Source organism: Schistocerca serialis, chromosome 6 (assembly GCF_023864345.2).
Source record: "Schistocerca serialis cubense isolate TAMUIC-IGC-003099 chromosome 6, iqSchSeri2.2, whole genome shotgun sequence".
Classification (NCBI taxonomy): Eukaryota; Metazoa; Arthropoda; class Insecta; order Orthoptera; family Acrididae; genus Schistocerca; species Schistocerca serialis.
The window spans coordinates 729,275,905-729,290,762 of record NC_064643.1 but is presented as its reverse complement, the minus strand read 5'-3'; the positions used below and the strand labels follow the sequence as shown (position 1 = coordinate 729,290,762).

Sequence of the window (14,858 nt, the reverse complement as noted above, 5' to 3'; positions counted from 1 at the left end):
AATTCCTTAAAATTATGGCTAGTAAAGTGTCGGCCTTTACCAGTTAATAGGTGTCGCGACTTACCCACATCTTGAAAATACTATTGCAAACAATGCAATACTGTATTGGTGATTGGTGTTTGATTATTTAATAGGATAAAATTTAACATGCTTTGATCAGCATTCTTCAGTACCTTCCTTAGAAGGAGTGTTAGTATTAATCAATTCTACTTTCTCTTGCTTGGAACAATTTACAAATTTGTGTAATCGTTCCTCCAAATTAGAAAGCATTTCAGGTTTTTTAGCTACTTCTCTAAATTCTTTGCATTGTTCTAAAACAGCTACACACTCATTCACCCCTGAGATTCGCTCTATAATCTGGTTTAAATTTCTAATGGCCAATTGACCTACTTTGTTAATTTTACCAACTAATTTTTTGAACTGCTCTTTTACTTCTTCATGAACTAAATTGCATTGATTTCTTTTGAATACATTGTGGGAGTGACCAGTGATCAAAGTGTTACAAATATTTACTATCACAAACAGTCTTGATCACAATTTATTTATTACGGTGACTGGTTTCGACCACTACTGTGGTCATCTTCAGACCAATGAGTAAGGACCTCCTGCTGGAGAATAACTCTCTTCAGCAGAAGGAGATCCTTACTCATTGGTCTGAAGATGACCACAGTAGTGGCCGAAACCGGTCACCGTAATAAATAAATTACAATCAAGACTGTTTTTGATAGTAAATAAACTGCATTGGTTATTGATCTCTTTCTTGAACATCCAAGGTAACTGGGTCCATGTGCTGGCAATGTTAGTTAACTTAGCTTATATTTCCTGTCTGGCAAGTTCTGTTATCTGCGATTTCAGTTCTTCTTTTGTTTTTTTATCTTGACAGAGTTCATTACTTGTCTTCTAATTTGTCAGATAGTTGCTTTCTACTGTCAGATAATTTCTTAAAATTATAATTCATTTCATCAAATATTTGTTGTAATAAACCCTTAAACCATCCTGGAGACATTTTTCTAGTGATGACTGGCATACAATGCAAATATCCTCTATTATGTACCCACTATTACTCTAATAAATAGTTACTGCACAATTTTCTTAAACGTGTAAACACCGAAACACTGTGTGACTGTCTAGATGAAACAGTGTCCAAAGTGGATTTCTGTATTTCCTGAGCAGCTCAACCTTTCTGACGAACTGCACTCCCTCATCATGTAGCCAATGCAATCACGTCTACTTGGTAATGTACTGCGATGATTTTCCCCGTCCAGTGCAGCTGATGTCTCAAACACAGTGATACGTGGACTGCACTGTGTTGTACAGCAGCACCCCTGCAGCGTTGCTCTGCATCTCCATCAATGTCAGGATTTGAAATCTTCTTCTCCGGACCCACTGAGATATTATTCCGTTGCAATTAAAACATTCCTTCATTCACGTGTCAACATTGTTTACGTGACACGTAAATTTAACTGAAGTTGCCATAATATTTGTACAATTGTATAAGGATGGTTTGCCTTGAGGTTTCATGAATTCTTCCAATGTTTCTGTTAACTTTCTTCTTAACAGATCATTACTGAGTTTACGCAATATAGTTATGTCCGTTCACTTGTAGTTTCTACATTTGTTTAATCCTTGTTGCTCTTAACAATGCCGTAATTTATCACTCATTGAATTTCAAAATTTTGTAAATCAATAGATCTTAATTTTCTTCCTTTTGCTTCCATGCTCCACGTCCTGTACACTGGGAGCCAAATGAAGTGTTTTTCTTGTTGGTTTAAGGTTTTATGTAGCTGCTGGCTCACTCCTTGTACTTGAAGCCAAGTCAGAACACTTAATGAAATCTGTCACCCGACATAAAATCTGACATATTTACCTTTTTCTCTTTAATCTGGTTGTGGTAGTTTATTCTCTTGAGTAGAAGTCCTGCTAATCATTGTCTCTGAAATCTTGTGTGTAGCTGAGGAAAGGCTTGACTTCTTCACATTCTGCAACTGGTATTGGAGAAAAAGAAGATAACTTCTACTCACGAAAGCATATTCACTAGTTCCGTTTTACAAACATACATTTCCTTGAATAGGTGCACAGATCATTAGAGTGGCTTATGAATTAGAGTAGAACACATCTTTTCATGCCATATACGCCATGAAGGCTCAACATGACATTCAAGATTACAATACATTTTGTTTGTCACAAAACCATCTTGTCATATAGTTGCTCTTTGACGGTCAAGCCACCCCCAAGCTGCGATGCCAAAAAGTAACAGGCCCCGCCCATGGCAGGTGATGCTGTTTATTTGTCGCCACACCTTGGCTATTTTCTTTTATTCCACACTTCCTGTTTAATGTCTGCATATAAGAAAACAAACACCTGTGCACAGTATATGTTCTGCGACTTACTCCCTGCTTAATAATATTCTGTCACGATGATCTTTCCTTGTACTACACAAGGAGTATGGAATTTCATTTGCCTAAACAGCATATAACACTTCAAACTCCATTTTCAAATGTTCCTTTGCAAATGTAAACCCTGAAGAACTGCCCCAATTTAATCCTCGTACCCCTGAAAAGATGAGTGAAATAAGCGTTAGTGTCAATGGTGTTGAGAAACAGTTGAAATCGTTAAAATTGAATAAAGCTCCAGGACCCAATGGAATCTCTGTCAGATTCTATACTGAATTGGTGGCCGAGTTAGCCCCTCTTCTAACTATAATCTACCATAGATCTCTCAAATGAAAAAAAAGCCCAGTTTTTGGAAAAAAGCACAGACTGCACCAGTCTACCAGAAGGGTAGGAGGAGTAATCCACAAAGCTACCAAACAGTATCCCTGACCTTGATTTGTTGTAGAATCTTAGAACATATTCTGAATTCAAACATAATGAGGTATCTCAAACAGAATGACCTCCTCCATGCAAACCAGCACGGATTCCGAGAACACGGTCAAGTGAAACCCAACCCACACTTTTCCCATATGAGCATACTGAAAGCTATGGATTGAGGCAGTCAGGTGGATAGAGAATTTAATGATTTCCAAAAAGCTTTTGAATCAGTACCGCCTCTATGCTTATTGTGTGAGCTTAAATTAAATAAAGGAACATTTACAATTGTAACTGTATATAGGTCCCCATCAGGAAATTTTCATCTATTTCTGAAAAATTTGGACTCCTTGTTGTGCTATATGTCAGACAGGGGGAAGCAAATTATTATTTGTGGGGACTTCAATGTAGATTCTCTGAAAGAGGGTAATAGGAAAAATGACCTTGAAGTATTACTCAGTTCTTTCAATTTTACACCCGTTATTGATTTTCCTACTCGGGTGGTAAAAGATAGCAGCTCACTGATAGATAACTTCTTTATAGACCAAGATAAGTTTAACCAGATAAATGCTCAGCCTGTTGAGAATGGTCTTTCTGACCATGGTGCACAGCTAGTTACAATATATGACATAGCTCGATTCAGCAATACTAAACAGTCCTCCAAAGTAGTATGTTCAGTCAACGATTTAACAATTGCAAATTTCAGGGAAAGTCTACAGCAGTTAGACTGGGATGAGGTGTACCGTGAACCTGATGCCAATTTAAAATATAATTTATTTCATGACATTTTTGTAAATGTATTTGAAAACTGCTTCCCCAAGAAAATAGTTAAATATACTCGTAAGAACCCTTGCACCATGGCTTACTAAGGGTATAAAAATATCTTGTAACCAGAAAAGGGAAATGTATCTGACAGCAAGAAAGAGTAGTGACCCAGAAACTATCAAACATTATAAAAACTACTGTGTTATATTAAGAAAAGTTATTAAAAAATCCAGGAGTATGTGTATCATGTCTGAAATCAGCAACTCTGATAATAAAATTAAAACAATTTGGAATATTATTAAAAGAGAAACAGGTCAACCAAGAGCAGAGGAAGACAGTATTACCATCAAATTGAATGAAAACTTTACGAACAAAAAGTCAGAAGTTGAAAATATTTTTAATAATCATTTTCTAAATGTTGTGGATATAGTAGGATCCAGGTGTTCATTAGAAGATGCTAGGCTGTTAATGGAAGAGGCCATACCTATGCAATTTGATACAATTGAAATCTCACCCACTTCTTCCTCTGAAATTAGGAAAATAATAAACTTGCTTAAAAGCAAAAACTCACATGGAATTGATGGCATTTCCAGCAAAATACTAAAAGCTTGTTCTCAACAGATAAGTAAGATTCTCAGCCACCTGTGTAATAGCTCTCTGGAACAGGGCATTTTCCCTGATAGACTGAAATATGCTATTGTTATACCTTTGCATAAAAAGGGGGATAGATCTGATGTCAACAATTACCATCCAATCTCCCTTCTAACAGCTTTATCCAAAATTTTTGAGAAAGTAATGTATTTAAGAGTAGCTTCACATATCTGTAAAAATGAAGTACTAACAAAATGTCAGTTTGGTTTCCAGAAAGGTTTTTCAACAGAAAATGCCATATATGCTTTCACCAATCAAATTTTAAATGATCTGAATAACCGAACACCACCCATTGGGATTTTTTGTGATCTCTCAAAGGCTTTTGATTGTGTAAATCATGAAATTCTGCTAGACAAGCTCAAGTATTGTGGCATGAGCGGGACAGTGCACAAATGGTTTAATTCGTACCTAACTGGAAGAGTGCAGAAAGTTGAAATAAGTAGTTCTCATAACATGCAAAGATCAGCACATTCCTCAAACTGGGGAACTATCAAGAATGGGGTTCCACAAGGGTCAGTCTTGGGTCCTTTGTTGTTCTTAATATATATTAATGACTTGCCATTCTATATTCATGAAGAGGAAAAGTTAGTTCTCTTTGCTGATGATACAAGTATAGTAATCACACCTGACAACCAAGAATTAACTGATGAAATTGTCAATACTGTCTTTCAGAAAATTACTAAGTGGTTCCTTGTAAACGGACTCTCACTGAATTTTGATAAGACACAGTACATACAGTTCTGTACAGTGAATGGTATGACGCCATTAATAAATATAGACCTTAATCAGAAGCATATAGCTAAGGTAGAATATTCCAAATTTTTAGGTGTGTCCATTGATGAGAGATTAAATTGGAAGAAACACATTGATGATCTGCTGAAATGTTTGAGTTCAGCTACTTATGCAATAAGGGTCACTGCAAATTTTGGTGATAAACATCTTAGTAAATTAGCTTACTACGCCTATTTTCACTCATTGCTTTCATATGGCATCATATTTTGGGGGTAATTCATCACTGAGGAATAAACCATTTATTGCACAAAAGCGTGTAATCAGAATAATAGCTGGAGTCCACCCAAGATCATCCTGCAGACATTTATTTAAGGATCCAGGGATATTCACAGTAGCTTCTCAGTATATATACTCTCTTATGAAATTTGTTATTAACAACCAAACCCAATTCAAAAGTAATAGCAGTGTGCATAACTACAATACTAGGAGAAAGGACGATCTTCACTATTCAAGATTAAATCTAACTTTGGCACAGAAAGGGGTGAATTATACTGCCACTAAAGTCTTTGGTCACTTACCAAATAGTATCAAAAGTCTGACAGATAACCAACAAGTATTTAAGAAGAAATTAAAAGAATTTCTGAATGACAGCTCCTTGTACTCCATAGAGGAATTTTTAGATATAAATTAAGAAAATAAATAAATAAATAAAATAAAATAAAAATAATAAAAAAAACACAAAAAATAAAAAGTTGCTATATTAACTTAAGTATGTTGTTAAATTAACTTGATTATGTCATGTATTGGAAAATTTGACTCGTTCCACATCATTACAAAATATCGTATTCATGATCCATGGAACTAGTATTAATCTAATCTAATCTAATCTGTCAAAGGTATGATCATATGGAGGATCAAGTGAAATTTGCAACTGGAATGAGAAGGTTTTGGTAGGGAGGACACAACACGTTATCTTGGATGGAGAGTCATTGTCTGATGTAGAAGTAACTTCATGTGTGCTCTGGGCAAGTGTGTTGGAAAACTTGCTGTTCGTGTTGTACATTAATGACCTTGCAGACAATATTAATAGTAATCAAGAGTTTTTGCAAATGACACAGTTATCTATAATGAGGTAGTATCTGGAAAAAGCTGCATAAATATTCGGTCAGATGTTGATAAGATTTCAAAGTGGTTCAAAGATTGGCAACTTCCTTTAAATGTTCAGAAATGCTAAAATTGTGCACTTTACAAAACGAAAATACACAGTATCCTATGATTATAATATCAATGAGTCACTGTTGGAATCTGTAACTCACACAAATACCTGGGTGCAACACACTGTATGGATGTGAAACTGAATGATCACATAGGTTCAGTCGTGGGTAAAGCACGTATTCTTCTTCAGTAGGGCAACAGACCTTGGTGAGCCTTGGCTTCTTCAATGATCTTCCTCCACACTTCTCTGTTATTTGCTGCTCTTTTCCACCCCCAGACTCCCACACTTGTGAAATCCATTATTACATCATCAATCCATCTTCTTGTAGGTCTTCCTTTAAGCCTAGCTGAATGGATCACACCTTTAATCATTTTCTTTGGAATTCTATCCTCTGCCATTCTCTCCTAATGTCCTAGCCATTGTATTCATTGTGATTCCCTACCTTATATTAACTCTTGTAATTCGGCTTTGTAGCATATTCTCCAGCCTTCTGCCTCCCTTATTAGCCCATAGATTTTGCATAGTATTTTCCGCTCAAAGGTTCTTAGAGCATTTTTATCATCTTCTGTCAATGTCCATAACTCTGCCTCTATGTGATAACTGGGTGAATTAGGGATTTATATATCAGCAGTTCTGCGTTTCTTGTAATAATGCTGTTTATGAAAAGTTGCATAGTTGCAAAGTAAGCTCTGTTTCCTGCTTGTATTCTTTCTCTTATAGCCTTTCCAATACCGTTATCATTTGTTATTAGGACTCCTAAGTAATTACGAGAGGACACTCCTATGAAGCATTTCCCATTGATGTTTAGTTTTTTAGGGGTTCTCTTGGCCTCAGATTGTGACTTTACCACATATTTTGTTTTGTTTTCATTTACTATGAGGCCAATTTTAAGGTTTCTGTTTCCATTGTCCAGTATGTTTCTTGGCATGTATTGATATTTCTTCCTACTACAGCAGTGTCATCAGCATAAGCACATAACTGGCTAGTTTTCATAAATATGGTGCCTCTTTTGTTGATTTTATTTACTACACTATGCAGGGCTATATTGAATAGGACAGTGGAGAGACTACCACCTTGCTTCACAACTTTATTAAAGCCAAAGCTTTCACTTGTTCCGCTAAGAACCTTTACTTTTGATCTCGTGTCTGTATTTTCATTCTGATTAGTCTTATTAGTTTAGCATATATACCAACTTCTTCCAGTATTATGTATAGTTCTTGCCAGTTTATGCTGTCAAAGGCTTGTTTGAAGTCGATGAATAGTATATGCAGATCTATATCATTTGTCTTATCACAAAAATTTGATCAGTTGTTCCTCTCTCTGGTCAAAAGCCACACTGATATTCCCCTAGTATGCCTTCTGCACACTTCTGTATCCTTTCATTTAATATACTTGTGAAGATCTTATAAGCTATGCTTAGGAGTGTTATACCTCTACAGTTTTCACATACTGTTCTGTTCCCTTTTTTTAAAAATGGGGATTATTTTTCCAGTTCTCCAATTATATGGCATAGCTTCTGTTTCCCATATATATGATATTTATGTGTACAGTTCCTTTATTACAGCCTCACCACCAGTTTTTATTAATCCAGGGATTATGCTGCCTTCCCCAAAGGCTCAATTGTGTTTTGACTTGTGCACAGCCTGGGAGACCTCTTGTAGTGTTGGCTTTCTTGCCTCATTGGTATCCAGTTCCACTCCTTCCTCCTGTGCAGCTGTCTCTTCATCTTCTAGGCTGTTGCTTAGTGTATCTTTGAAATACTCGACCCATCTTCCCACTATCTGTTCTTCCTCCCGTATCATTTTCCCACCTTTACTGGAACAGGCCACTGTTTTTGGCTGGAATCTAATCATCATTTTGCCCACAGCATGATAGAACTTCCTTATTTCACTCTGTTCCTTTAACTTTTCTAATTCTTGAAATTTCTTCTTAGTCCACTCTCTTTTCTTTCTCTTGCAAAGTCTGTTAGCTCTTCTCCTTAATTCTCTATATTGTTACACATTATTTCTGGTTTCTCTCTGTAGCACTTTTGTTCTTGCCCTGTTATTTTCCTATATTGCTGACCTGCAATCTTCATCAAACCATTCCTGGGTTCTTTTGTTCCTTCTTATGCCTACTATTTCCTCTGCAGCATCTTTAATGGCTTTTTCAATCCTGTTCCACCTTTCATCTACTCTTACTGCAGTCTCTCCATTGCTCAACTTCCTGCTTAGAGTTACTTGGTATTTTTTACTTCATCAGAGATTTTCAGTTTGTCTGTATTCTATTTCATTATCTTTCCTATTCTTTTGCCATTTATTAGTGACAGTTTCTCTCTCAGGACTGATTTTAGCACAAAGTGGTCCGAGTCGCATTTTGGTCCTCTGCAGCTCTGTATATCCATGACGTGGAGTGGCGTGCAATCACTGAAATATGGTCAATCTGATTGACTTCTCCATTGACTGCAGACTTCCAAGCACCGAGATGGATCCTTTTCTAAGGGAAGCAGGTACTTTTGATAATCATATTACTCCTTGATGCAAATTGGCATAGTAAGTCTCCATTCTCATTGTTTTCTTCACGTAGTGAATATTTTCTAGAAACTCCATGTGAATGTTCATTCCTCCATATTTGTGCAATAAAATCTCATATTACTAGCATCAGGTAACATTTAAGTACTTCGCAGAACTGTTCTTTCATTATATCCCCTTTTTCCTCTGTTGGTGCATGTGCATTCATTACTGATATATTCCTAAATTTCCCCCTTAGTCTGAGTCTGCACATCCTTTCATTTATGGATTAAAATACTAGTAGGCTTTTCCTAACTTCGCTGTGTAACACTCTGTAGGGATGTGAAATCGAATGATCACGTAAGTTCAGTATCTGATAAAGCAAGTGACAGACTTTTTTCTCTTACAAATATTGAAAATTAATGACTGAATTAGTAATGCTTCATTTTACCTATATTTTTGAAATGTTGCAAAAACTGAAAAGAAAGTATCAGAAAATTCTATAGTATATAAAAGACAGCTTATCTTTTCCATTAGTACAGAATTAATCCCTTATTATTACTGTGAGGGTTACACTGTTCAAACTTTCCATGTAACTGTTTTAAAAAGCTTCTGAACATTCAGTAATAGTGGCAAATAAGAAAAAAGGAAAGCTAAATTGTGAAAGTGCGATTACATTAGTACTGCCAGATCCTGCAGTGGTATGCATGATTCCTGATCCAAAAAAAACACACTAAGTAATAAAAGTATTCTTTATTTTTACACAGAAATCTTTACAAAACAAGTTATAATATACAGTATGGATAAATTCAATACAAACAGCTTGCATCCTTCAGTCAGACTCGAAGTCAGGAACAGAGTTCGTAAAAAATTACAAATATTCTTTAAATAAAAAAATAAAAATAAAAAAAAACCCTGAAGTAAATTAAAACGCTTTCTCAAGTGCTAAAGAAATTCTCTTCCTTCTTAGATCTACTGAAAGAACCTTTACTTCCACTTTCTGACCCACACGGAGGATTGCACCTTTCATTTTGGAAATATGTACCAGTCCATTGCTCCCAACACCTATATCCACAAATGCCCCAAATTGTGTAACATTACGTACACAGCCTGTAAAAGAAACACAAGGTTAAATTTTTTGAAGAGGCACTCAGCAAATGTATTACAAAAATTTATTGAAACAGATAACTGTTGGCGATTTTTCGTAAGCAATGAGTCATGATGCAGACACAATGAAACTTTTGCACCCATTTTAATATTTGGTCCATTGACCTGTTCCAGACTACAATACCATTTTGAGATGAGTTGAAAACTTCAACACAACTGTTTCCGTAAAGAAGACGAATACACCTGGCCCTATCAACACAGCCCTTCTGCCCGAAAACATGGAGACTTAGGACATCTGTGATACAGTCTCTTAAACAGTTAGTTCACTTGTGTGCTGTAAGTTTACGGATTAACAGGTGAACAGTGTGAAGGATTCTGCACAGAGGCCTTCATTAGCACCAATACAAAATTTAGGTATGTCAATAACTTAGTGACGGTGATTAGGAATAGTTTAGTGTCTTTCATGAAACCATGGTGCACAATGAAAACACCTGATTACGCCCAGTTTCATTTAAATGGGCTTGTTAAGAAACGTAAGTGTAAATACTGATGTACTGAAAATCCCAGATATTACATGAATTCCCTCCACACACCCCAAAAGTAACAGTGTGCTTTGCAGTAGGAACGTACCGGCCTGTGCTTTTTTGAGGAAAAGAAAATTACTGTTGACTTTTAATTCAGACTGTTACATTACGATGCCCCAAACCACCTTCTTCCCAGAACTTCATTATCACAGATGGACATGGTTTCAACAAGAAGGTGCAACTGTACACACAGCTTGTAATTCAATGGCTGTTTACAGGATTAATTTCCAGGCCTCCTTATCTCCATATGGGTAATCACTAGAGTGACAAGAGCACATTGGTTCCACTCCATCTGTTATGTTTTTGATCCATGATAATAAGTATTTTTTCTTCTTCTCTTAATTTTACGCTACACTTTCAATACTGATATATAAATACTATATGAAGTATGTTTAAATATTCCTAAAGTGCAATTAAGCTTGCCCCCATTTAAATTTATTGTTTGGATATTCCTTTTGGCTAGCTTGATTCCAGGAATATCATTAGTATGGCTATAAAGCATGTCAATTAAAAACTACAGCTAATTAAAGTAAGCACTATAGTTTGATACATGAAAAATTTTGTGAGCTAATCAGCATAATTCCATATAATGACATACACAAAAAGAACATTAAAGCCTTGAATTAACAGGAAAATACTTTAAACTATCTAAAACTAATTATCTTCTGAAATAATTAAAATGAAGTTATGAGACATAGCCAATTCCAATTGCAGATGTTACTACAACCACTGTTTGATTCTGATCTTCGACTACATACAATCATTAATTTTTTTTCATATAAATTAATCAGTAATTTCACACAATTTATCCTACTTTGCAATATGGTGCTAATACTTGTAAATAAGGGGATTCACAATGCATAAGGTGAACAGTGGCCAGCAACATTTTTATAAGCCAAGATCAGGTTAGTTCTTGTAGTTCATCCAAAACAGTACCATCAAGCCAAACTGATTTTCAATGTACAATGTAATTTACAAAATAACAGTTTGTTCTTGCACCCACATAAGTAGTCAGATACCATCCAAAATTGGCAATCCACAGTTAGACATCCACGAGTACAATCTCTGCCAGTTGTACTTTTGGTATTGGTTCACGCTACAGTCATGTACCTTTTTGTATGAGAAAATACGTGCACTGCAAACGTGCAGCACAAACTCTTAAATTTAAAGACTAAAGACTTTCAAGTGATTACAGCACATCAAATTAAGGAACACTGTAACTGAACTGTGTTGTGACTAGCACAAGTGTGGAATAACATTGTCATCAAGATGAGTGATTGTTATACACTATGAGCTAATTATGGACTGGATTAGTTGAGTTAGTGAAGTGTAATACTTTGTAATGATTTACTACAAGTTGGTGCTTAGTGCAAATTGTGACTTTTAATGTATTTGTGAACTGTGTTTTTGTGCCGCAATAGATCAAATTTACCACTGTAATTATATGGTTGATCTGGTTCAATGGTATTAGTGTAAGCTAAACTGAGGTGTGGTGTAAATCTTTGAGCAAACACCATCCCACACTCGCTCAGACTTGTAGCTTTGGGGTGATTGAGAGTGGTGCTACCAAGGTGAGACTATGATAACCAAGTCAGTACTGCTACAACTTGTGACAAAGCAAGCGGGAGTATTTTTTACTTCCTCTCTTTGTTTTGCCATCCGCCTCCTTTTTCATTTTTGAATTAAGTACCATTAACATATGTGAGTATAATCTGCATTTTCATAAAAGAGAAAGGTTGGCCCTCAGTGTTAAAGAATATAACACCAGATCTAGTTATGTGCTTAGTTTTATGTATGTAATTGCTTTTCCAATTTATTTTCACTATGTCTTGTTAATACCTTTTGGTATACGGTGAAATCAGTAGTTGTTTTGTTACTTAAATTCTATTGTTGACTTATAAACAAATACAAATTCTATAATAATCATAAACGTTTTGAAGATGAAACACTAGCATTCTTTAAGTATTTATTTGGCTCTATTAGAAAACATGTTAGCAAAGCCAGCCCTTAATTAATTCCAAAGTAGTTAACAGTTTTGTCAAACGTGTTGCTTGCATAACAATATTTGTTAATTTCAGGATTTACACAAATAATTTGGCCTAACTCTTGTCGTAGAAGAAACTGTTAAAAAGAACCAATTTTTCAATGTATTCAGTTAATCGAATGAGTTCACTTTTAATTGTAATTTCTGTAAATTTAACTTCGAACAATGTGTAGTTTCAACACCTATTATTGTGAGAATATATATAAGAGCCTGATTTCTGGTCTCGAGACAGTCAGTCCACAGCTGAGTTTCAGACAAGAAATCTGTGTTTTTTAGAACAATAACAATGCTTCAACTTAACTGTGAAATAAGTGTTACGCAATTAGGCCATGTGTTAAAACAATGACAGTGTCCACTCCATATGTACACTCTTTGACATAAAACTTGACCGGCGGCCGGCCGCTTCAGAGGCAAAGTCCGCGCCGATCGCGACATGGGACAAAAAAACTGGCCAACTCGCTAATTCTCTAAGTCCGGTTATCTGCACAATCTGGCAACACTGTAGACTGCGGCACTTCCTGGAGGAAAACTTGTCCCATGATAGAGAAACTCTAGGCTGATTACGCCTGTGGTCTAGCGGTAGCGTGCGTTGATTCTGTTCATAATGTCAGTGGATCGAGAGCAGCTGGCATAAAATATTTTTATAGCCTCTTCTGTCTGAATGCTGAAGACGTGAATGTAATGGTAGCGCAGATTCAATCTATTTCGCTTTGTGACACACCGATATCAAAATTTTATCCAGTAACGATTTTGCGGCAGATTTCCTGCAGACTGTCCTCCTCTGGACGCCGTATGCGGCAAAGCTCCGGGATCCATTTGCTGGCTACTGGCAGCGGCCGTGGCGACAGCAGCGGCGCTGCACTCCCCCGTTCTTTATCGAAAGCGCCTGCTACCGCTCATCGCTTTTGATGATTTAAAACGCTTTATTATTAAATGTTGCTCCACAGAAAATTTCTACAATTTCCATTCACGCTCAAAGGCAACGGAGACAGACGCCCTGATTAGTAGGCGGGTATTATATTACATTAATCGGCAAGAGCTGAGTTGGCCCGAAATTAATTTTATAGACTGGGACGAAATTAAACCACCTCACTACATTCGATGAATTTATAAATGCTTCATACCTCGTTTCTTTTGCTTTCAAACTCAATTATTTGTGCAACTTTTGGTCAATGTTTGGATGTTTTCGTCAAGCCAGAGTGAGCGTCTGTGGTGTAAAGTGTATTACAGTTCTTGTTTCATTCCTTATGGTAAGTCTATGCGATAAACTGTGTGAATACCTTGCAATGCATGCTCTGTAGCAGTGCAGGAACACTGCACATTTGGAGTTCCATGTATGGGTTCATGAAGTATTTATTGTTGATCGGAAGTGATAGTTAAGGTCATCAGATTTAAACCAGAAAAATTTGTCGTTTTGAAGGTTTCAGAGAACGGAAAGGAATTGCTAACGCCGGTGTTAGAAAACGTCTACAGTTAAATGCTATTGCAAAAATTTAGAAGAAGGGAACTACATTAATGAACATGTGCACTTCATAAACAACCTTCTGACATGTTAGACCTATATGACGAACAAAGCTCAAATTTATATCGTTGACAGTCGGTTTGAATCTTTTCAGGGTCTATTTTACAGTGAAGCACCTTGGAATTTGCAAAGCAGAAATCCATGATATTAACTTAATTTACTAAGTCGAAATCGGACGAAGATTGATGTTTAAAGGCATTCTTCAGATTTCGCATAAGAAATTTTTACTAGCAGTTTGCAACTCCATTAATTAAAATGGAAAATAAAAGGTTGTACTCAGCGGCTTCTACCGTGATTCGAACTGCTATGTCTTATAGTACAAGCACTGCAACGCACAAGGGAACCTCTGAGCTAACGACACACTGGCGGCCAGAGGCGGAATATAGTCACTTCGATGTTGCCTGAACCTCAAAACGCAACCTTAAACACACGAACAGAGGAGGTGGAGATTACTGTTTTAACGTCCCGTCGACAACGATGTCATTAGAGACGGAGCACAAGCTCGGATTAGGGAAGGATGGGGAAGGAAATCGGCCGTGCCCTTCCTAAGGAACCATCCCGGCATTTGCCTGAAGCGATTTAGGGAAATCATTGAAAACCTAAATCAGGATGGCCGGGCGCGGGATTGCACCGTCGTCCTCCCGAATGCACACACAAACAGGTGTTACTTATGTGAAGAACGCCGTTCTTGGAGTCCAGAAATTAAATATACTTTCTAATTGTGTCATCTTGCAGTGGATTATATCGTACGAGTCTTCGATGTGGAAAACGAATGTCAAGTGAATTTAGCGAGGTAACGCCGACCTTCACCCGGAAGTAAATGCACTATCAGAGTGTTGACAAATACTTGCTACGACGCTGCCATTTCTAGGCTCTCTGACGAGGCAGCTCTTCAGCGAAATGCTTGCCGTGATTCTCCGATACGGTTCTTCAGAGTGGAG

The 14,858-nt window shown here is 36.7% G+C and overlaps 1 protein-coding gene across 3 annotated transcripts in view; it reads right to left on the bottom strand.

The window, feature by feature from the left end:
- Positions 1-9,398: 9,398 nt before the first annotated feature.
- Positions 9,399-14,858, bottom strand: part of LOC126483941 (S1 RNA-binding domain-containing protein 1) — a 265,993-nt gene continuing 260,533 nt past the window's right edge. For all 3 annotated transcript variants that reach the window (XM_050107228.1, XM_050107227.1, XM_050107229.1), the window contains one exon: positions 9,399-9,770. In XM_050107228.1, the coding sequence (XP_049963185.1) occupies positions 9,586-9,770 (185 nt within the window). In that variant the 3' untranslated portion in view covers positions 9,399-9,585. The remainder of the gene's footprint in view (positions 9,771-14,858) is intronic.